We start from the raw sequence: 22,019 nt of genomic DNA, 5'->3' as shown, positions 1-22,019 counted from the left end.
AAAGGCAGAAATAGAAATAATGATATTATCTGCCTAGTCACAAAAAACAAACCAATGAAAGTCAACCAAGAAGCTCTGTGCACAAATGTTCTTTTTGCAAATTGTATAGTATAGATTGTTACAGTATGGCTTGCTTCTTTTACAAAAAGAAAAGCTTATAAGCCTTGTTTATTATCCAAATACACTGCCACTCCCATAGGTTATGTTTAGAGATATATGTCAACAATTAACTCAAAACCACAAGAAATTTTAAATATTTCAGTCAAATTATGTCTTAAAATTGAATATGTGTGATATAAAAATTAGGAGGACAGATACTAAATCAGATCAAGATTCCATCTTTAAAAGTTTTCATATCACCAATCAGTTTTAACCATTGCTAAAAGTTCTATCGGGATTTAAAAAGACTCCAGAGAGTGTAACTGCAGTATTACGGATGACTGCAAGAGTATAATCATCTTAAGTCTGTTTTAAATAGTTTCTTTTTAATGTTCTTCAAATTGTGGGTTGTTAAAAAAGAAATTTAAAAAACATTACTATCTAAAGCTGCAGGGGAGCCAAAGCAATAAAGGAATGTGTTTTTAAAGAGTAAATGCCCAATTGGCACAAATCATAGATAGCCCAGAGGGCCAAAGAATAAAGACGGCTGGAGGGTGAAAATCACCTCCTTCCAACTGAGAAAAGCAGAATGTGTACATAGGGCCACGAGGGCTCTTGCTTTGTTTTTGTACAGATGATGAAATATTAGGAACTGTGAGTACTTAGAAAGTTGTCCAGTGTTAAGAAATGCCCTTCCACAAATCAGCAGAGATAACATGGTCTTCACTGACCATGTTATCCATGGAAAGTAGGGGTTGACTTTTTTTAACAACTAATGAAGACAGACTACTGACAAGGAAAGCAACCACAGCAAGAGAGAAGGGAATACAATAAAGAGAAGCATCCGGTGCTGGGAGTCCCGATGCACAGATAATCCCTAAAACCCCCAGAACAAGCCACACAAAAACCACACACACACACACACACACACACACACACACTGTACACATCACATAATACACCACACAATATACGCATTGCTCAAATATACTTTTCTCTCTCTCAAAACTAATGATTGATCAAAGTGAGACTCAGTCATTATTTAATTCCTTTGTAGGCAGATACTACGTTTTCTTAAATTTTGTTATTTAAATAATTAATTTAATTTAAATGCAATCTTGCAATAATTTTGCTTATTCTAAAGATGTTTTCAGTTGGGAACTGAACCCTGGGCCTAATGCATGCTAAGCAAGCTCTCTACCCCTGAATGAGCTATATCCCCAGACCTGAATTTTGGTTTTCACAAATAAAATGAAAATTTAAGTTATACACTCTGGTTTCATTTACTCGGAATTCTCTTAGTGGCAATTTTCCTAGGCTGTATGTACACAATATATATATCTTTTTCACCTTATTGTTTCTTACATCAATTTTTCAGGAGGAAAGAAATCCAAGTATGCCTGTATATCCAAAATATTCTTTTAAAGGTGTTAATATACAGATATTATGCTATAACTGACTAAAATTGATGTTCTCTTGATATAATAAATTACCCCAAATTTAGTAGGTTAAAAGCAACATACATTTATCATCATATAGCTCTATATGTCAAAGGTCTAACACTGGTTTCATTAAGTATGATGGTTAATCCAAGTTGTCAGCTTGACTGGACTGAGATGCTCAGAAAATCGGTAAATCACACTTGTGTATGCATTCATGTGTGTGCGCGCCTGCCTCTGTGTGTTTCCAGGCACAGCTGGCATGTTAGCAAGCTGAGGATGCAGCCCACCCCGAACATGAATAGTGCTGTCTAATACACCAAGGACTCAAATAGAAATAGAAAGGGAAAAGGGAAGCTCATCAGTGGCACATGCTTGATTCTTCTTGAGTGGGTATATTTTTTGCTGCTGTCATTACCCTTGGATATCAGACTCCAGATTCTTCAGCTTTTACTGATTTCCCTGGCTATCTGGTCTGCAGGCAGCCCTTGTGAGACTAACTGGCCTCTGAAAGTATAAACCAATCTAGTAAATCCTCTTTACAATTATACATTCTATTGGTTCTGTTCCCCTGAAGACCCCTGAGCAATACACCAGGTTAAAATACAGGTGTCAGTAGGGCTTCATGCCTTCTATCTTTCTGTCTTATACTTTCAAGGACCATTGTGATTACAGTGGATCAACAGGATATCCTGAGATAATTTTTGCATCTTGCAGTCAGCTGAGTAGAAACTCTAACTAGCTGATTTCATCCCATCTCATAATGTGTATTAGTCTGCTCCAGCTGCAATAATAAAATGTCACAGGCTGGTCATTTAAACCACAGAAATTTTCTTTCTCACAGTTCTGGAGCCTCAAAGCCCAAGATCAAGGTGCCAGTAGGGTTGATTTCTGGTGAGGCTTCTCTGCTTACCTTGTAGACAGCTGCCTTTTTACCGTGCATATCTTCACGTGGTGTTTCTTGTGTGTACACATACCCTGATGTCTGTTCCTCTTCTTGTTATGACTCTAGTTTTATTGGATTAGAGTTCCATCCTTACAATAAAAGTCATCTCTACAAACATAGTCACATTGAGGGTTAGGGATTCAACACTGGAATTCGAGGAGGACACAACACATTCTATAGCACTTGAAACATTTTCATAATTTCGAGGGATTAGGACATGGGCATCTTTGGCAGAGTCCTGTTTCCATTTGCCACAGTGCTGTACTTCAGATTTCAGACCCAGGATAGTGATTCACCCCTGAGGTTAAATGTGCAGACAATGACAAGACTGAGCTTGGCATGCTTAGGAGGAAGAGAGACACCATGTGGGACAGGTGCACTCTGTTTTTTCCCCCAAGTGGCAATAATAGAAGCACTGGCAGCTCCTAAACAGAGAACCAATCTTTGCTGGCAGTGTTTCAGGTGAATATCAATATCAATCTTTACTCAGAGTTAAAGGTGGAAGTGGCCATGGTGCCAGGCCCTCTAAGCCATGGAACTGTGACAATTGCAAACTTGTGACAACAAGAGCCCAAAGGTTAATCTAAACAATATTAAGTGGTATGCTGAGCACATCCTGGGCAGGAATTTGTGGGTCAAGAGCTCTATATGGGTTTTAAAAGTTACATTTCCAGAAAGCATGATGCATTAAAGAGATAAAAGCACAATGTGCTATTTGTTATAATATAGAGCAGACTAATAATTGTGCACTATTTCGTATCCAATTTAGAGGAAACGTCAGAAATCCAGAGAGAAGCTTAATCCAAAAGTAGAGAAACAAAATCTCTCATCTTTATATTCCATTTTCATCATTCACGAAGGTCACTGGGTTAAACAGGCCCATTATTCATCATTTATGTCAGGGTTCACAAGAATGTGGCCATCTTAATAAAAAGCCTTACTGTTCTTGAGCTAGTATTGCTCTGATTAGCCCAAGAAGGAGGAGACTTGCAGATTCCAAGCCTGAAAGGAGACAGCAAGTATCTGAACTATGAAAACAACTCAACTGCAGCTCGCTTCTACCATGTTATCTCTAGTAGGTACCTCTTATCGCATGCCAGAGACCTTAGTAGATTTTTACTCAGAATTGGATAACATCCTGATGTCACCCAAAGATCAAGCATTGCAAGTGTAAAAGAAAGAATATTGAAAGGAAATCCTTTTTGTCCTTCATCTATCCCATTGAAGATATACACACAAACATACAAATATATTAAAGAATAAATTAATGAGCTATCTTGATATAAAAATATTCATGTTTCTGTTATATCAAGTCCTAAAGATAAAGGAAAAAAAAAACTACTTAGACATTAGTTAAGATCTAGTGCCAGACATGTCCTGAACACAATTCCAGTTGTCAAGGCTAGAGCTGAGGCAATGCATACTGGAATACAGAGATGTCTATTAACTACCGAACTCCCCTTCTCCATCCCTGTGGTCCCTTCTGAACCCCGAGGAATAGTTATAATCCCAAGACAGGGTTACAGGCAGCCACTAATAAGCACTCAAAAGGCTGGCATCAGAAATGATACTTATTTGCCTTCCTGGCATATAATATTTTCTTTCTTTTTTTTTTTTTTTTGCTCACCACTAGCTTCTTCCTTACTTCCTTCAAACACACTCATGCCTTAGTTATAAATAGTTGAGGATCACATATTGTATGCCAGTATGTTTAAGGCAATAGGAAATACAGACTCAGTAAGAACTACATTGGTTATACTTAATGTATAATTTGAGTTACACTTAATGAGGGAGATAATGGACAATCATTAAACAAATAAACAAGAGTTTTCCAGATACTGATCATTGTTTTAGAAAATACAAAACAGGATAATGTGATGGGGAGGAAACAGGGATGGGAAAAATTGGTACTTGTCAGGAAAGTGCTGTCTGAGCAGAGACTGTCCAATCTAAGTGAAAAATGTTCCAAAGAGAGAGGCAAGAAATTAGTAGACAGAACAGGCAGTACTGCTCTGAGAACAGGTCCTGAGGGAGGAATGTCATCAATACATTCGTGGAATATACAGAAGACAGCTGTGGCTGGAACATACTGCGCTAGACAAGCATAGAACCAAATGAGATTGGATAGAAACAGAAGATGATAGAGGTTCTGCAGCCCATGTCAAGGAAATTGTTCAGTTTTCCTTTGTGTGATGAGAGATCATTAGAGAATTTAAGCATAAGAAGTTACCCTACTATTATTTTTGCCTACCTGGAAAAAACAGTCAATGGATTTACCTTTTCCAGTATTTTTCTTTCCATTTACAACTGATATTTCAGTAGATCCTCACCCACCATGCCATTTCCTTATCACTGGCCTCTTTCTAAGCTGCTTGCTAATACATTTCATTTGCTTTACTTTCCTGAAACCTTTTTCTGAAAGGGCAGCAATGGTTTCTTTTGTGTACATCTCTCTCAGACCCTCTTCCCTTGTTTTGTCCCAAACTTTACGCTAGTCACTGGGAGTATCACAGACCTTCCCCTCTTGGAACATAAAACACCCGCAATAAAACTAGCCTGACCCTGAAGTTTAAGATCTATGAGATCAGAGCTTGAGACAAACATGGGCGACCACAGTAGGAGCACTTCAGTCTGAGGAAGCTGAGTGAATGGGGCACAGGCAGGGCAGAAGTACTGGCTACCTGGCACCTAAAGTGAGCTGGTGTGATCCAGGCCTGGAAGAAAACTGTATTCCGGGTGGCATAAACTGGAGGTGGAAAAATGCACAGCAAGAGCTTGATTCCAAAAGATAGAAAGTGAACTCCCTCCTAATATTAAAATGTTCTGCTTACTTTGTACACAGAAGTCTTCTTCTTTCAGATTTATTCCTTTTCTTCTATACGTTTTTCTTTGTCATAATACACTGGACTTTAAAAAATATTGTGGAAATGCTCATTGTGAAAAGTGATTTTGAAAAGTGTAAGAAAATTAAAATTAAAGTCAGCTACCTTTAACACATTGGTGAATTTATCTCTATTTCTTTTACCATTGCTAGCTCTCTGCCTCTTCCTCAGCGTCAGCCTATCTGGGCAGGGAAAGCATTCAGTTTTGTCTTATTTTGTGTGTGGTTTGGTTTTTGCTTTTGGGGAGGGGGTATTGTCTTTCCTTAACATTACAATGTAAGCTTTCTGTTCATGGAAAGATAAATGTATTTATTAAGTGATTTCCCATTGAAAGATATCAGTATTTTTCCACTTATGCTATTAGATATGGTAAGTTTTGTTTACATCATGGATTATGTCTGATAGATATTCTTGAAGTAGAATTGCCAGGTGAAGGAAATGAGCCTTTCTAAAGCCCTGAGTAGATTCCAGGGTGCTCCCTGAAAGGCTCTGCAACAAATAAGCATTTTGTGCCACCTCCCACTCTTACAAGCACTGATTATCAATGCTTTCTTAGTGTTTGTCTTAATGATTTAAAATGTCCTTTATAGCTTAATAAAATCACATCTGTGAACCTCAGGGTTTATAGGCAGCCTTCCCAAGTCCATCAGTTAAAAACCTTCAAGACTCCTGTGGGCTTTTAAAACAGTCACATTGACTAAACATATCCTGCATGGTCTTATCCATCTCACCTTACCCCCTAAGAACCTGTTGTCTGGTACCGTTATTATTCCTATCAACTTCTCTCTCTCTACCCTCTCCCAAATGGTTAGGATTCTTCTAGATCATAAGACATCATTTTCATTTGGTTGATCTCTGGTTTTTCTCCACAAGAAACTAGAATTATTGTTTTATAATCTGTCTTAAATATGTCAATGGCTTGCTGGGATAATCAGAACAAATTCCTGACTCCTCACCCTGTCTGTGGGTTGACATTGCTTTCTTTCCCCCCTTTGTAGCATCTGCCCTTTTGCTCAACGAACTCGAGGCACACAGACCTCTGTAAGGTGCTGCGCCTTGACTGTGGATTACCCTTCCCCAGGCCTTTTTATTTGCACATCCTTTAGGACACCACACCCCACAAAGTACCCCACTAGCACAGGGTCCTTTACCTTCCTCCAGGTTTTTATCATTTCTCAAAATATCTTTCTACTCTTCCTTTCTGGATCTTTTCATAATTGATAATTGACACTTTTATGATTACTTCTTCAATATCTATCTTCCAGACTAAAATATTATCTCTGAATAACATGTTGTTTGTTGTTTTGTTTTGGGCCAGTTTGTGCTGCCAAAGGATGGAGGAAGCAGCAGAAATTGCACTGTCCTTCTCAACTTGGCTCCAATCACGTTCCAATTAGCAGAAATCTTTCCAGGGGCAAAGAAAATGACTGCCAATGTTCACTTTTGGGGAGGGTCACCCTGCCCGATGCTGGGATTAAGAGAGCTTTGCAGACAATGACATCTGATCTTAGATGAGTCCCATAGGATGAGGCGGTGACTGAGAATAGCATCTTAGACAGAGATGGCACACATGAAGTGGAGGAACAACACAGCTTATTTTGAGGACACGTAGAATGACAAAGCTAAATTTTCCAAGATAATCACTGTTCATCCCTCACTCTGTCTGGCATCATGCTATAAGTTATATGCACAGAGGCTCAACCAATATTCAATGGCCAGATGCATGCATGATACACGTACCTGTACTAGAGCAATTCTCTTCTAGAATATTCTTCTCTGCCTAATTTTCATTAAGACCTGGCTGGAGACATACCTACTAGAAACTCATCCACAGCAAAGCAAATAACCTTTACTACTCAAAATTTTATCTTTTGTTCTGAAATTGTTTAGTGTTTTATAACCCCATCTTCCTAAACAAATTACTGTAAGAGATCAGACACCACCAACCCACCTCATTTCATACTGCGCTTTTCATGCTCCATCTCCAGCTGCATCTTGCTTCCTCCAGCCACCCTGTTCTTCCTTTATCAGCTCCAAAGCCATTCCTTTCCTAGGGAAGTCATCCTTGATCCACCTAAGACGATACAAGGCCCCTGTACAATTTATATACACTCAAAACCACATGCTCTTCTTTCATGACCCCTACTACATTCACAATTATGTATTTGTTCATATAATATGCCGGCCTTTCCAGTTAAAAATTCCTAAAGACAGGGTCTTTGTTTTATTCACTATTATATATTCCTAGTGCCCACAATTTCGTATATAGTTGGCATTTAATAATACATATTTGACAAGTCAATGCCATGAGTAATATATGTTAACAAGATCTATTATCTGGGTGTATTTTTGTTTCACTTAAGCCCATCAAAGCCAAAACTTCCACGAATTGTTTTATGAAAAGAGGAGACTAAGCAGGGTATTCTTCAGATACAATCCTAATAAATTAGCCCAGATTTACTCATACACCTATTTACTGAAGGGCTAAACTGCTCATAATCAATCATATCCCCCACCAAACACAGAAAAACAATTCAGTAAACTTTTACTCAATTGATCTAGGCTTATTCATGGGCTCTGGTTTTAAAAATAACACACCTCATTTTTATAAATGAAGAAATAATCTTGATATTTAAAACTCAAACTTTTGAGGGGAAATAACTTGGGGTAAAAAGTAAGGAAAGACACAATATGTTATTTTGTAAAACTGCTTTATTTACAAATCTTATATTTTTAAACTGCATCTGAAACTTTTCTCTGTATTTCCCTGGCATTATTTTCTTAGATATGGAGGCAAAAGATAGGAAACCTGAGTTTGAATATGAGATTTACCTACTGCTTAGTAAGTAAAATTCATCTTTAATCCCTGAGATTCAATAATGTCAAAAATAGTATTTTCATATACTTAAAAGTGAAAAACAGTATAAGAACATAGAAAGTGAAGAGTAGAACTATACTAATCTCCAAGTGGCAACACAGGTCACCCTTCTACAAGTTAACTGAGGGGTGTGCACAAGAGTATTTGACATTATTAGGTGCACCTAGAGACTAATATACTTCAGTGCTCAGTTCTTTGTAATTTGTCCCATTTGAAAGATACTCCTAGAAAATCACGTAACTAATAGAAATGCACATTGCTACAAATTCTCTTTTTAAAATTTGTGTAAATGACTGCTGATTTTACTGTTACCTGATTATAACCTAGACCTCAAACTGCAGTTTTTATAAAGTCACTTCAGAGCAAGTCGTTTCTTCAAATATGGAGAATAATTATGGCTTAAAGGAACATAAGATGATAAACTGATGCTCACATAGTGAGGTCTGCGGAGGAGCTTTCTTTGCAAAGAGCAATACTGTGGAACATGTGATGCAAACGTAAGACATTTTGTTGCTTTTTACTACAGTGGCTAGTTAATACTCCCATAAGATGTGGGAAGATTAACTATTAATTCATTGGTTTCCTCAATCAACTTCCTCCAGATGCAAAGAAAGGGTAATTACGCCCTCTGTGTATGTTAAATGTACCACAGATTTGACGTGACCGTAGCCAAGACAGAAAGTTGAACCAAATAAATCAAAGACTTGCCACCTGCGTCGCAAGCCCAAGGTCCCAAGTTTGACCCCAGTACCAAAAAAAATAATAGACTTTGGAGTGAGAAGCAATTTTTTTGTGTGTGCACAACACACTGGCAGTCATTTTCCATTTGGGACAGCCTTAATGACAAGTGTTTATTTGCTTACTGGCCCAAAGGAAACACAGTGTAATTAAAACTTAAAATAAATAAATAAACAAGAATGAAATAAAGCCACAAATAATACTTTCTTCAGATTTCTCCTTTCCATATCAAAAGTAATAAAACCTATTTCACCTTCTTTAAAAGACTAATATTAATGTCAGCTAACATCCTCCAGTACAGGTCTGAAAGCAATTGAAGGTGCAAAGATATTACTTCCATAGTTGATTCCAAAAGGAAAATGATTATAAAGATTTAAATAGAGTATAAGACTTATCAACTTAAGAAAAATAATTGAAAGATGCAATAAATGGAAAGAGAATGAATGGTAACTATACTGTCTTGAGTCAGATCTGGACAGTACCTTGTAAATTGCTTAGCACCAACTTCCAATCTTATAATTTTCAGCTCTTAAAAATTTCTAATTACATTGTTTTGCTTTGCTTTTGGTTGATTAGGTTTGTTTTGTACTGAATTTAATATTTGAGAAGCAAAAAATGGGAATTCACAGTATAGGCCAGTAATGGCGAACCTTTTAGAGCTTTCAATAAACAGCAGGCTGCGGCACACGTACGGCAGTTTCGCCACCACTGGCATAGGATGTAAGATGAAAGCTGAGCTGACGAACACTCACTGCACATATTCCCTTGGTTTTAGTAAATCTCATCACTGATGCAGGACACCACGGTAAGAATTCCTCCGCCATTGATGGCAGGAGAGATGCAAATAAGTGTGAGGTAGTTCTTTCCCCATGAGAAATATGTCTACATAACATCCCTGCAATACCTGACAATTTACTAGAGCATCTGCTTGCTATCGTCTTTGCTCACTGTTAACGAACTTGACACATCATGAGCTGGTTGCAGTTCTCAGGCCTTATTTCCTGACCCAGGCATGACACAAGGAGGTACTAAAATCTCTAAAGTGTGAGCCATAAAAAACACCAAGTACAAAATCTGCAAAAGCACCCACATTATAAAAAGCAATGGGTGGAGCTGGGGACAGCACATAAAAATAATTTACCAGAACTTGTACACAGGAAAAAATAAAGGCTGGCGGGGAAGAACTGATGGACTCTGCTCCCACAGCTATCACTTTCAAGGTTAAAAGAAAAAAAGATTTTAAGTTCTAGCATGGCAGAAAACATGGCAGTGCCATATATCAAAAAATTAACAAAAAGATATTAAAAGTAATAGAATAACCTAAGAAAAGCAAGCACTATGTACTAAAACTTTGGTCTTTAATTGGAATTTGCATATTTATGTTCAACCAATAATTTAACTGCTGATGAGCAAACTACTTCTACATCTCAATCGAATGACACAGAACTATGTAATTCTAAACTCTCTGAACGAAAACAGACCAAGAATAACACCAGAAATAGATCAGAAGTTAAATTATAGTTAGAAAAGGGGAGAAAAGTAAGGTAGGACATTAAAATTTTATTCTGAAATTATCTCTGGCCACAACAATAAAATTTAACAAATATTCACTAAACAGTCTTACTCCTGTCATCAGCTGTACAATACATACAGTATCATAGAACTGGCCACTAGGATTAAAATCCACTAGAACATTTTCCATGTTAAGTGGCGACAGCAGCATCTCACAGAAATTTTTACATACATATATACACAGTCCACATTCAACCATTTTCACATATTTTCAGTACACACAGTTGCAGCATATTACAGTCACATGTCTAAGTTGTTGCTCGATAAAAACCCAAGCCACTGCCTAGACATAACTGTAGCAGTTGAGCTGAGTATAATTACAATTAATTTCATATATGTCCATAGCAGAGAGATGTACAAGCCCCTAAGAAACAGAGTTCACAAATACTTTTTTAAATGCTACCACAGCATTATGTTGGGCAATATTAAAACCTTTACCAACCAAATCAGTTTTTTAAAAATTCTTCTGCTTACCAGAAATATTCTTGATGAAAAAAATTACAAAAATGAATGCTCTCTTTAAAATAATTCACACTTTTATTTTAAGATTCCAATATGGCCCAATGCTACTGATGCCTAAAGTGTTTTCTAACATTCTGATGGAGTCATTTAACATGACTCCAAACCACCCATTAAGTTTAAAAGTGGCTTAAGTGCCTTGCACCCAAATTGTAAAAATCCCTGGCCATCCTTACTAGAGCCAGGCACATATAAAAGGAATGCACTTTGGTTCATACCAAATGCCCTGGGATAAATCACACTATAAAATTAAATGGTTTGAGGTAAATTTTTACAAATACAGTTGATTTTTGTCTAGTGTTAGCATAACAAAAAAAATATCATTTAAAAAATCAGTCTGATGTTAAACAACAAAGACCATCTTTAACCCCTTAAATATAGGAATTACCTGTGCAGCTAACCAATGGTTATCTTGTTCAGCGCCCGTTGATGATTCATGCCTTATGGTTTGTATTAAGGCCTGTAACTAGGTATTTAAGACAGATGTATCTTTGCAGAGGTGGGTTCCAATATTACTGCCTTGTATTCGAAGAGTTAAAGAGGCAAAAAAATGCATGCCCTACAACATGGCATTCAGAACAAAAGGCACATTGTTAACACTAAGGGCACAATTTCTCCTCTACTGTTAATCTACACTGTCTTGCATCACTCTGTTGTTCCACTGTTGTAGCAATACCCTCAAGTGGTAATGAACACTCAGGTGCTGCAAGAAATGGAGCCAAATGAGACTGCAACCAAAGACAAGACGACACTGTGCTATTCCTAAATCCGAAAACAGCTCAGACATCCCTAGACAATGGTAACCTGTGAGACCAAGGACTGTTTCCAAGCCAATTCCTAGTAGCCTATCAGAGAGCCCTTATTTACCTTTAAATATCACAAAAATGCAACATTTTTCTGTTTTTGACATTACAATCAAAGAATTTTTAAAAAGCAGTTCTATCACTAAATGCTGAAATACAGTGGCTCTTGTGAATAAAGGAAATCTCACTGTTTTGGACCAAAAAGAAAAAAAAGTCCCACAGCACTGCACATTATATTTTGGCTTAAAAGTTTCCGGTTGCATCTGTGAATAAAGATAGTCACAAATGCATTGCTGGCATCTTAAGAACCAGTTTTGTGTGGTGGATGAAGACAAACACTATTAATACATTTATAAAACTTCACATGTATAATCATTTTACAGGGAAATAAATAATGGCAGGCTCAGGTTCACATTTTTAAACTTAAATGTGAAAATGAGTGAAAATGGAAGAGGAACATTAATGGTAAGGGGGAAACAATCTTTATAATGAGCTAAAGAACTAACTTAATGACTATTAAGAGGCCTGTGGTTGTAGAAAGCCACCAAACCCAGTCTTACACTTCTTACACCTTTAAGCCAAAATCGTAATAAACACACAAATCTTAAGTCCTATAAGCCACTGATTGGGGTGTCATTATAAGAGCATCATTTAAAATGCAACTTACTAAAATTATTGCACTTTCACAGATTACACAGAAATGTGTATAACACGCTGAAGATTTTGACTAGGGGAAATAAGCTATAATTTCTAAATACAGAAGTACAAATTAATTTATCAGTGACATCCTTAAATAGTAAAGCAAATATCAATATTACTATCTTATTAATAAGCTAATCTTTTTACTGTTTTTTTGGCAAATATCTGAAATATTACCTGAGCATATATTTTTCCACCATCAACCGGCAAAGCCTCAAGATAAGTAAAATGTTTTGTTCAAAACTACACTTTTTTTAAAAGTAAGAGAAACTGTAGGGTTAATATGAAAAGAACTTAACCGGAAACTTTCGTGGCCTCACTGGGGACCATGCTTTAAGTGTTTGTAAATCAATTTACAGGCAATACAATAACATCTGTGCATATAAAAGATTATTTATCCTAATTTATACTACCCAAAACCTATTGTTCAAACAGGCAGAAATCTTTCTATATTAAATTGCACATACTAAAAAACTTTTTCCACGTGCCTTGAAATTGATATACGTATATCACTGCTCATACATTAGTGATAAAATACTGAAATTTTCACTGTGAAAATAATTATTATTCAGAGAAAATATTCTTTTATCTAACTCTCAGTTACTTTTTCAGGTAAAGTGTCATTCCCACAAAAACAATCAGTGCAATCCAAAAGCAAGTAAAATAAAACAGGAATGCAATTTCTGTGGTTCTTCTAATGCAAAGAATAAGTCAAACCATTTAACTTGAGGTTGAAGTTCTCCCCTTGAAATGTGATATTAAAATTGCCTTATTGAAGGACCACAGTGATTTCTGTTCGTGAAGAGGACTTTCAACCTTCTTTCTTTTTAAAGAAAGAGTTGATATTTTCCCGGGCTAAGGGAACCTTACAGTGGCACCTAAAACATGTGAACTCACTCTAATCTGCTAAATCTTCTTTGGAACTATGGAAACCCCCATCTGAAGTAGCTAGGCTGCTGTTCTTTTTTTACACTGGAATATGAAACGATGGTCACAATCACAGCTGAATGTCTCTTTCTGTATTAACAGTCTGGGACATACGATTGAAGGAAGAAGAAAAACTAAATGCAGGCAACAGATGTGTGGTAAAAGAGGAACAGAGAGAAGAGCAAACAGAAGTGAGGGAGAGTCGTGGAATACATTTCTAAAATTAGGTGCAAACCCAATTCTGTAATAGGAGTCTTCTTGACAAAACAGCTTGCTGATCGTGTTAGAAAATCTGGAGGAACACACACATTTCCGTTTCCATTTATCTACTAAATGCTGCTTTGCCAGTTTTTAGACTATCAGAATGCTAACAGGGCAATTTAAACCTTTGGGATCTTATTTTGTATTTGTTTGAGGAAAAAACATCTCTAAGGTGCAGTTTTTCTTAGAATAACGTTTTCATCCTGCCCATTTTCCTTCTACCTGCACAAATGCCAAGATCGATTTACAGAAAATGGAAGCAGGACATGCTATGACTGTGCATGAACCTGGAGTGTGGAGAGAAGAGGAGGCCATCACCCTGGAGAGAATATCACAGGAACCATAAAAACATAGTGAATATCTTTGACCAATCTGTAAATGCATGGCAGTCATGACGTAATCAATGGCCTGCCACTGATGTTATTACTCTGCCACACTAGATACAGTAAGGCTCATCGTACTTTTGGAACACAAAAAACAGTTTCAGAAAGTATAAAAACTTAAAGCATTGTCCCCATGTATTTTATAAAAATGAAACAAGAAACTTTCTTACATTAAAATTAAGTGCTGAAAAGATACAAATGAGTTATTGAGCAAATAAAAACAGGTTTTGAGCTACTCCTTTTTAACCCAGTAAGGCTCAGCTATGTCATATCTTTCAGATTACCAGCATCAGGGGACTCGAGCTCAGCTAACGAGTTTTGGCAACACTGTCCTCTGCTGAATATTTCCATTGGCATCTGTCATTTGTGCCAAATTAGTCCTCAGTTTGGAAGCTGAGCTGGATGGTGGAGGTAACTTGGAAATCGACGTGATAGCACCAGTGCTCTCGGGTATCCTTTTCACTGACGTCTTCTCCCCAGTAGGAGGCTTTGGTAACCGCCTCCGCAGCCAGGGGTGCCGTAAAGCCTGGCCAGGGGTCATGCGAATCGCAGGATCCCATTCTAAACACTGTTTTAAGAAGTCAAGGAAAAGGGGATCATCACATCCCTTCAGTGCATTTCCCCACTCTCTGCTCTCCGGTGGGCCCCTCATTTTCCCCCTCCTGGAACGGCCTCCATTGAGGACCACGGAGCCATCCGAAAGAGTAGTGACAGTGCAGTAACGGGGGTAACCCTTGGAGCTCACAAAATTTTTGGCTCGTTTAGACGCATCCAGCAGTTTCTGGGAAGGCATGCCCAACAGTTCAATCATACAGGCCAGCTGGTCTCCTTCATCCTCCCCGGGCAAGAGGGGATAACCTGTCAGGAGCTCTGCTAAGATGCAGCCCAGGCTCCACATATCAATGGGCATGCCATACCTGGCCCCGAGGATCACTTCCGGAGCACGGTAAAAGCGAGATTGGATGTACGTGTAGACACGTTGATGCTCATAACAACTAGAGCCAAAATCAATCACTTTAATACTGCTTCTACCCTGCTGTTTTAACAAAATGTTCTCAGGCTTAAGGTCACAGTGAATTATTCTGTTTTTGTGCAAAGCATCCAAGCACTGTAGAATTGAGTGGGCAAACTTGCGGACCAGTGGCAGGCTGAAGCCCTGAAATTTATTCTTCTTGATGAGCTCATAGAGGTTCATGCTCAGCAGCTCAAACGTCATGCAGATGTGGTTGCGGAAGGTGAAATTCTCCAACATGTGGATGACGTTCATGGTGTTGTCCTTGTCCTGCTTCCGCAAGTGTTCCAGGATCCGGATCTCCTCTGCTGCTTGCCGATGGAAGCGTTTCTCATTCCGCACCATCTTCAGGGCCACATGCTGGTGGACTTTGTGATCGTAGGCCTTGACCACCTGCCCAAAGCTCCCCTTCCCAATGACCTTGAGGACCTCGTACCTGTAAGCCACATGATCATGGGGCACCTGCACGTAAGACCCCTGGTCATCATCATAGCCACCGTTGTTGGGTCCACCTGTCATGCCCTGGCGCTTCTTTGCATTTGGACCCAAGAAGTAGATTTCGGGGTAGCTGAAAATTTCATGGTGTTCAAAGGCTGTTAGTTTTTGCATGTATTGCTTCATTGCCTGCTCAGGCGTCATGGGTGTGGCTTTCACCTTCCCCATGCCCTCTAAGGACTTCAGGGAGGTAGAGCTCCCCTGCCGTCTGTGAATGCTCTCTAGCTGTCGCTCGGGCACCACTGGCAAGCCTGTCTTGCCCACTGTTGTAAGCCCATTTGGTTGTGTCGTGAGCACTGTGCGCTTGTTACTGTTATCCTCAAACAGCTGCTGAACCTGGATCTGTCCGTGGCTGTGGCTGCTGACATGTAGGTGATCATTCATTGTGTGCTTACTGCCGCCAATCTGGAATTCAGAGAGGACATATAAATGGAATGGAAGAGTTCTGCCTGTTCGAATGGGATACAAGTCAGCCCTCATGTCACATCCCTTCCCTTTACAAAATCCAGTGTGGTTTAAATCCACAGAATCAGTTTTACTAAGAGGAGTTGTGCACCAAGGATGGATCCTATGGACACACTGGCAGAGAGAAGGGGTATGATACTGATGGGCTCTAAAATAATAAAGGGAAAAGAGCAGAGTGTCCAGGGTAAGGCTGGGGACACAAGGTAGAAACCCACAAATGCTATATCTAACACAGACAAATGGTTTGCTATAGATATGTGGGGTCCTTAAGAGTTCTCTGTGGAAGAGGAGACCAAACTTTCTGGTTTATCATTTCGTATTTATAATATTTAGTACCAGGCCTTGTGCATCATAGGTTTTCCATGCAATCCATACTTGATATAACAATGAAATGGGAACCAGGTGTGGTGGTACAAGCCTGAAAGCCCAGCACTCTGGGACGCCAAGGAAGGAGGATCACAAGTACATCCAGCCTAGGCAATTTAGTGACTGATCCTATCTCAGTGATGAAAGGGTGGAGATGTAGCTCTGTGAAGGTCTGTGAAGGTCCTGGGTTCAGCCCCCAGTACTGGGGAAGGAAAGAAGGGAGGGAGAGAGGGAAGGAAGAGAAATGGAACAGGAAAACCATGAGCAAGTTAAGAGTTTACACTAGTTCCCCACCACTGGATCACAGTTCCTTCCACAATTCATGTAGCAGATTTTTTTGTAACATGAGGACAAAGACCGAATCTGTCATATGCAGTTTCTCCAATATTTACATCTATTCCAAAAACACACTCTCACTAGTGCTTCATTTTTCCTTGGGAATTTCATGAAACTTTGGAACATATATATAATCCAGTGACAAAGAAAACTGCTGTAGGCTTGAAAGATACAAAGATATGCACTCTAGTTAGTTATCTTGTAAACCACTAACCTATTTTTAAATATTTCTGGGCTTTACTGACTAGTGACCATTTAAGGCCATTTAGTCCAGCAAACCAGTTTGGGGGCCTTCCTTTGGTCAATGGCTCAGATCTCCTAAGGCGTGTATTTCTATGGGCCACTTTCTAACAAGGAGTACAAAGTAGGATTTTCTATTTCAGGCACACATGCCATCACCTCACAATCCTGTCTAAACAAAACAGTAAAAACAAGAAGCCCCAGTCTTCTACTGAAAATATATTTGGGATTTCCTTCCAGCAGCCTGCTAAGTGACTTTTATGTGAAATCTCAAAGATCAACTTATTATCTACAACCCACCTCATACATTCAGCTAGTATTAGCAGGGGCCTACCCACAAAAGTGGCACTGTTTCTGCCCTTTGGGAGTGCACAATAAACTAGTTGAAAGTCCTTTGTCATCAGTATATATTTTTTTTTCAATTATCTCCTACTAAATCCTACCTTTTGGACTTTTTATACTACTTGAGAAGTTCTCTGCAGATATATTAATTTGAGAAATGGTTTGAGAAAATGTGGACTATAAAATTAAATTTCAAATACTTATTAGCAGACCAAGGCCTTCATATATCATGACCATCTGCAGAGTGAGGTTTCCCTCTGCTTACTTATAAAACAAACTAGAAAATAGTTTTTAAGCCTGTCTACGACTTCAAAGGTTCAGTGATTTTATTTCTCAGATTTTTGAAGACTTCTAGTTAAGGTTTGTTATTAAACTCAGAACCTATACTCCACACTAAGTGATCTTATATTCTATTAGGGTGGTCGGACAGGTTATTGTATCCTTCATTTAATGCAAAAGCGGAGCAGTCCATAAAATAAGTGGGAAAAGTCTTAGATACTATGTATATAAAAGTAACACAGACTTGTCTACTACTTTTTCCTCACCTCATTTTCTGCAGCCCCTCCTCTCCCCTATGGTCTTTCTAACATCAGCCATAACAGAACCTGAAATTCAAACTGTCTTTCTCTTACAGAACCAATCTCTTCAGGGTAAGATGGAGGTATTTCAGAAGATACTTACATTTCTTATATACATGAATTAAAAAGCACAAAGCTTCATAAAAAACAAAATTAACTTTGAAGTTAAGGATCCTAAAACAATAACAGTAAAACTTTTTGGGCATCAGAAACTCATTTCGTTTTTGCTATAGCAATTTTTATATTTTGCACAATTTAAAAATAGTTACAAATGATTTACTAAGTACCACTACAGAGTTTGCCAAAAATCTGGACCACCTGCCATCTCTCCAACTGTTTTTTTCTTGGTCTTCTTTTGCAGTCTGAACAATTAATTCATCTGCCTTAGGTAGGTTCGAGCCTCAGTTCTCTTGGCTTCTCTTCCACAACTTTCCCTGGTTGATCAACACCGCCCACAGGCTGATGGCTGCTCTTTCTCTTCTAGATAATACCTGTGGAATCCATGTCTTCCTGGGCTTAAGACTAGCATGTCCAACTGCTGACCAGCTTCCTCTCCCCCAGGCACCTGAAATTCAACTCCACATTTTTCTACCAAACCTTTTCTCCTCTCGTAATCCTCAGGACACCTCCACATCATGTCTTGAGCTGCAACCCTAAGAGTCCTCAGCACTGCCCACCTGGAAACCCCTCTGAGCATCTCCATTACCTTCCTGCACCATCATGAGGTTTCCTCTTGTCTTATGTATGGCCTTTCCATAAATACTACCTCACCTCACACTCCTGTTGTGGGCCTCCTAACATGCCCCCCCTGCTTCTTTGCCTAGAAAGCTTCAAATCATTTCTCCTGGTATTTCCACAGTTACTAAAAAATGTCAATCTGAGACTGTTCTTGCTTTTGTGGGAGGCCCACAGCGGCACGCATTTCCACAACTTATGCAAGAACTTACCAATAAAAACATAAAGTTCTAAAATGTAGAACTTAATCTGGGCTCTTTCTAGTCTCCATCTACCACTGATACTCTTTTCTCCAAGAAGAACCAAGTTGAACTCTCCAAGACGTGTATAATCAGCCCACTCTTTAACACTCCTCTGCTTCTAGCGAGGTCTTGTTTCATAGGAGCCCAGGGATTTTCAGTCAAACACACATGAAATCATGAAATGAATCCATCTCTTACCACTTACTAACTATGAGATACTGAACAATTAAATCTCTCAGAAATTCAGCACCCTTGCCTTAAAAAAAAAAGAAGGTAAGAAAGCTACTTCATTAAGGCCATTAAAAGGATTAAAAAGGATTAAAATATGTGTAGGGCCGGGGATTCAGCTCAGCAGTGCCACTGCCTGCCTCGAAAGCACAAGGTCCCGAGTCCAATCCCCAGTGCCAAAGAAAAAAGGCAGTATGTGTAAAGTGTTTAGTATAGTTACTTAGCCAAGTGAAAGCCATCATTACTGTCCTTTTCAGATGCTGCTTAGAAATCTCCTTCATAGCCTAGTGATAAACTCTTACTCAACTTTCAAAACCTTCTTCAACTCTCACCTCTAATCTAACAGGTCCTTCTGTACTTACAACAGAATTGCCATATTATTAGTAACACTTCTTTTTACTGGAATTGTTTCAACATCTGAGGCACCCCCTGACCATGAGCAATTCTAAGGGAGGGTCACCTCTTATTTAAGTCCCTATTAACATAAACTCAGGCACACAGTAAGCATTTAATGAATATCTGATGAATAGAACACATGTCAATAAATCCCTGCTAACTCTGGCCTCTCTCAGAGCTATTCTTGAGAAATATATTTTGTACCTTCAAAGGAAAACATGAAGTCAACACTCAGGGAATTGGGAAACATCCCTGGTGACCTCAGTCACAAGACATTAGCCTGCAGTGCACTGGCAGATATCAGGAGGCAAAGGACAGCTGGTTAAAAAGTACCTAGGGCAGACACATCGACCACACACCTAAAACCCAGAGGTAAAATCTTAAAAGTTTCCAGGCATTAAAGCTATTCCCTTGAGAGCAATAGTAAAAGAGGAATTTGAATCCTAAACACTATAGGACTCTGAAATCACAACCAAACTCACAAATACAATTAAGTGATCTATAAGAGGGGAGGGGAACAACTAGAAAAAGCCAAGCCATTTCCAAGATATGTATGCCAGGACTGTATCATAAAGTTATGGATATTAAAAACTTCTCACTCCCACTCAAACTTTTAGAGATTGAGACTGTAGCTTATTTGTGTTTACTATGTCTAGCACAGTGGGTGTTACATTTATAAATATACACTAAATGAATACAAAGATTAAAATACAACACGGGGGTTAAGATAAAGGGACCTGCAAAAACTGGGTACTATCGTAGTATTAAAATTATGTAAGAATAATAGTCTAAAAAATTTGGCACTTTTAGAAATAGCAAATTTTTTATTGTGCTAATATTTCTATGTGTTTAAAAACTATACATCATTTGAGAAATGATGTATAATCTTGTGAGAATAAAACTGAGTTCAAAAAGCCTGGAACTTTACCTACTTTTTAAACATACTTATAAGTCCATGTGACCCTGAGTCAATGTCTACATTTTCTTCTCTAAAATATTACTATTTTTTAAATATGTATTTTATTTCTTTAATTTCATTTTATAAATATAAAACTGCCATAGGGGAGTATGTGACACACTAAAAGTTATTAGAGCAATAAATATCAATATTTTGGAAATTTATATAAATATACCAATATATCTCATACTACAGAATAATCAGAATCAAGATAGTTACTAGGTATACTTTTAAGGCAAACAGAAACAAACTATATGTTTAAAGTGCAAAATAATGATACCAACAGACAGAAACAAAGGGCAATGGGAAATCCCAAAGTTCACAATCTTTATAATCATATATTTATCTGCCTCTTACATTATTTACACAAATATGGCAAACTGCTAGGATAAGATTATTTTCCTTCTTTAATACCCTTTGCTACCCCACTCATTCTAAACAGTTCTTCCCAAGTGTAAGCACTCTGGAATTAAAATCTAAAAACTTATAAAAATGTAACAGACATACAGCAATATCAATCTTCAAAGGTTCTTGCATTTATAATAAAGCTACTACAACTTCCTAGAATTAGTAGTATGAGGCAGCATATCAAACCAGACTAAGAGAGAATGGGGCTATATGATAGAAATTGACAGGAGCTAGCTAGGGAATCCAGACCAACCGCTAACTGGCAGTCTGCACCCTTATCTGAAAATGAAGGAGTAGAACCAGAGAAAATTCTGTGATTCTCTAAACTTCCTGTTCTACGATGTTACACAAATCAAATCAAATCTAAACAACACTCAACATCCAAATTCACACTTCTAAAACCGAGCATCTAATACCAGCAGACCGAAATGTTCCCAAGTAAGTTAAAAACAGGTAAATCAGGCACATGGCACAGTAAAGCACACGCACCCATAGGAGGAAAACAGGGAAGCACAATCATACCGTTTCCTTTTCTAATCCACGACAGGTTATTGCTCCAGTGGAGACTTTTCATTTTATCTAATTTCATTACATATTTCAATTGCATCAGGGCCCTCATCAGCAAAGCCCATCCTTACATAATTGGAATCCAGATGCAAACCAAGTATTTCTTCCCCAGTTCATATGTCATGTGATTACATCAACACATGGAAAAAAACTGGATGTTTTCCAAATTGTCAGATGATTCTAAACCAAACCAAAAAAAAAAAAAAAAAAAAAACCCCAAAAACCCCCCAAAAACCAAAAAACCAAATACCCCCAAAACCAATGGTAGTTCTTTAAGTATAACATCACTGTGACAAGAACATTCAACAGCAATATGGTCCCTCTATCTGCAGAGTCTCCCCACTCCACTAACAGCCTAAACTGCATCAGTTAATTCCTCTGTGGTGGATTCCCAGTCCCCACAATAAGCAAGTCAAGAAAATGCCAGCACTAACAACAAAATGTTTTCCTGTGAAACTTGTATACATCTCTCCAGTTCTAGCGGGTACAAATGCAGTCTGGCCAC

The 22,019-nt window shown here is 38.3% G+C and overlaps 1 protein-coding gene across 2 annotated transcripts; it reads right to left on the bottom strand.

The window, feature by feature from the left end:
• Positions 1 to 12,112: 12,112 nt before the first annotated feature.
• On the bottom strand, positions 12,113 to 21,554 carry Dyrk2 (dual specificity tyrosine phosphorylation regulated kinase 2). 2 transcript variants are annotated; one of them, XM_010644222.3, is made up of 2 exons: positions 21,470 to 21,554; positions 12,113 to 16,058 (listed from the first exon to the last, which is right to left on the bottom strand). In XM_010644222.3, the coding sequence occupies exon 2, from the start codon at positions 16,035 to 16,037 to the stop codon at positions 14,451 to 14,453; it is 1,587 nt and encodes a 528-aa protein (XP_010642524.1). In that variant the 5' UTR covers positions 16,038 to 16,058; positions 21,470 to 21,554; the 3' UTR covers positions 12,113 to 14,450. The 2 variants fall into 2 exon arrangements, with proteins under 2 accessions (XP_010642524.1, XP_033619660.1); XM_033763769.1 differs by lacking the exon at positions 21,470 to 21,554 and having other exon boundaries at positions 12,113 to 16,880.
• Positions 21,555 to 22,019: the final 465 nt, after the last annotated feature.

This window comes from Fukomys damarensis, unplaced genomic scaffold (genome assembly GCF_012274545.1).
Source record: "Fukomys damarensis isolate Sample0158 unplaced genomic scaffold, DMR_v1.0_HiC HiC_scaffold_15, whole genome shotgun sequence".
NCBI classification, from domain to species: Eukaryota; Metazoa; Chordata; class Mammalia; order Rodentia; family Bathyergidae; genus Fukomys; species Fukomys damarensis.
Note: the sequence above shows the minus strand (reverse complement) of the source record. Positions and strands in the feature narration are given on the sequence as shown.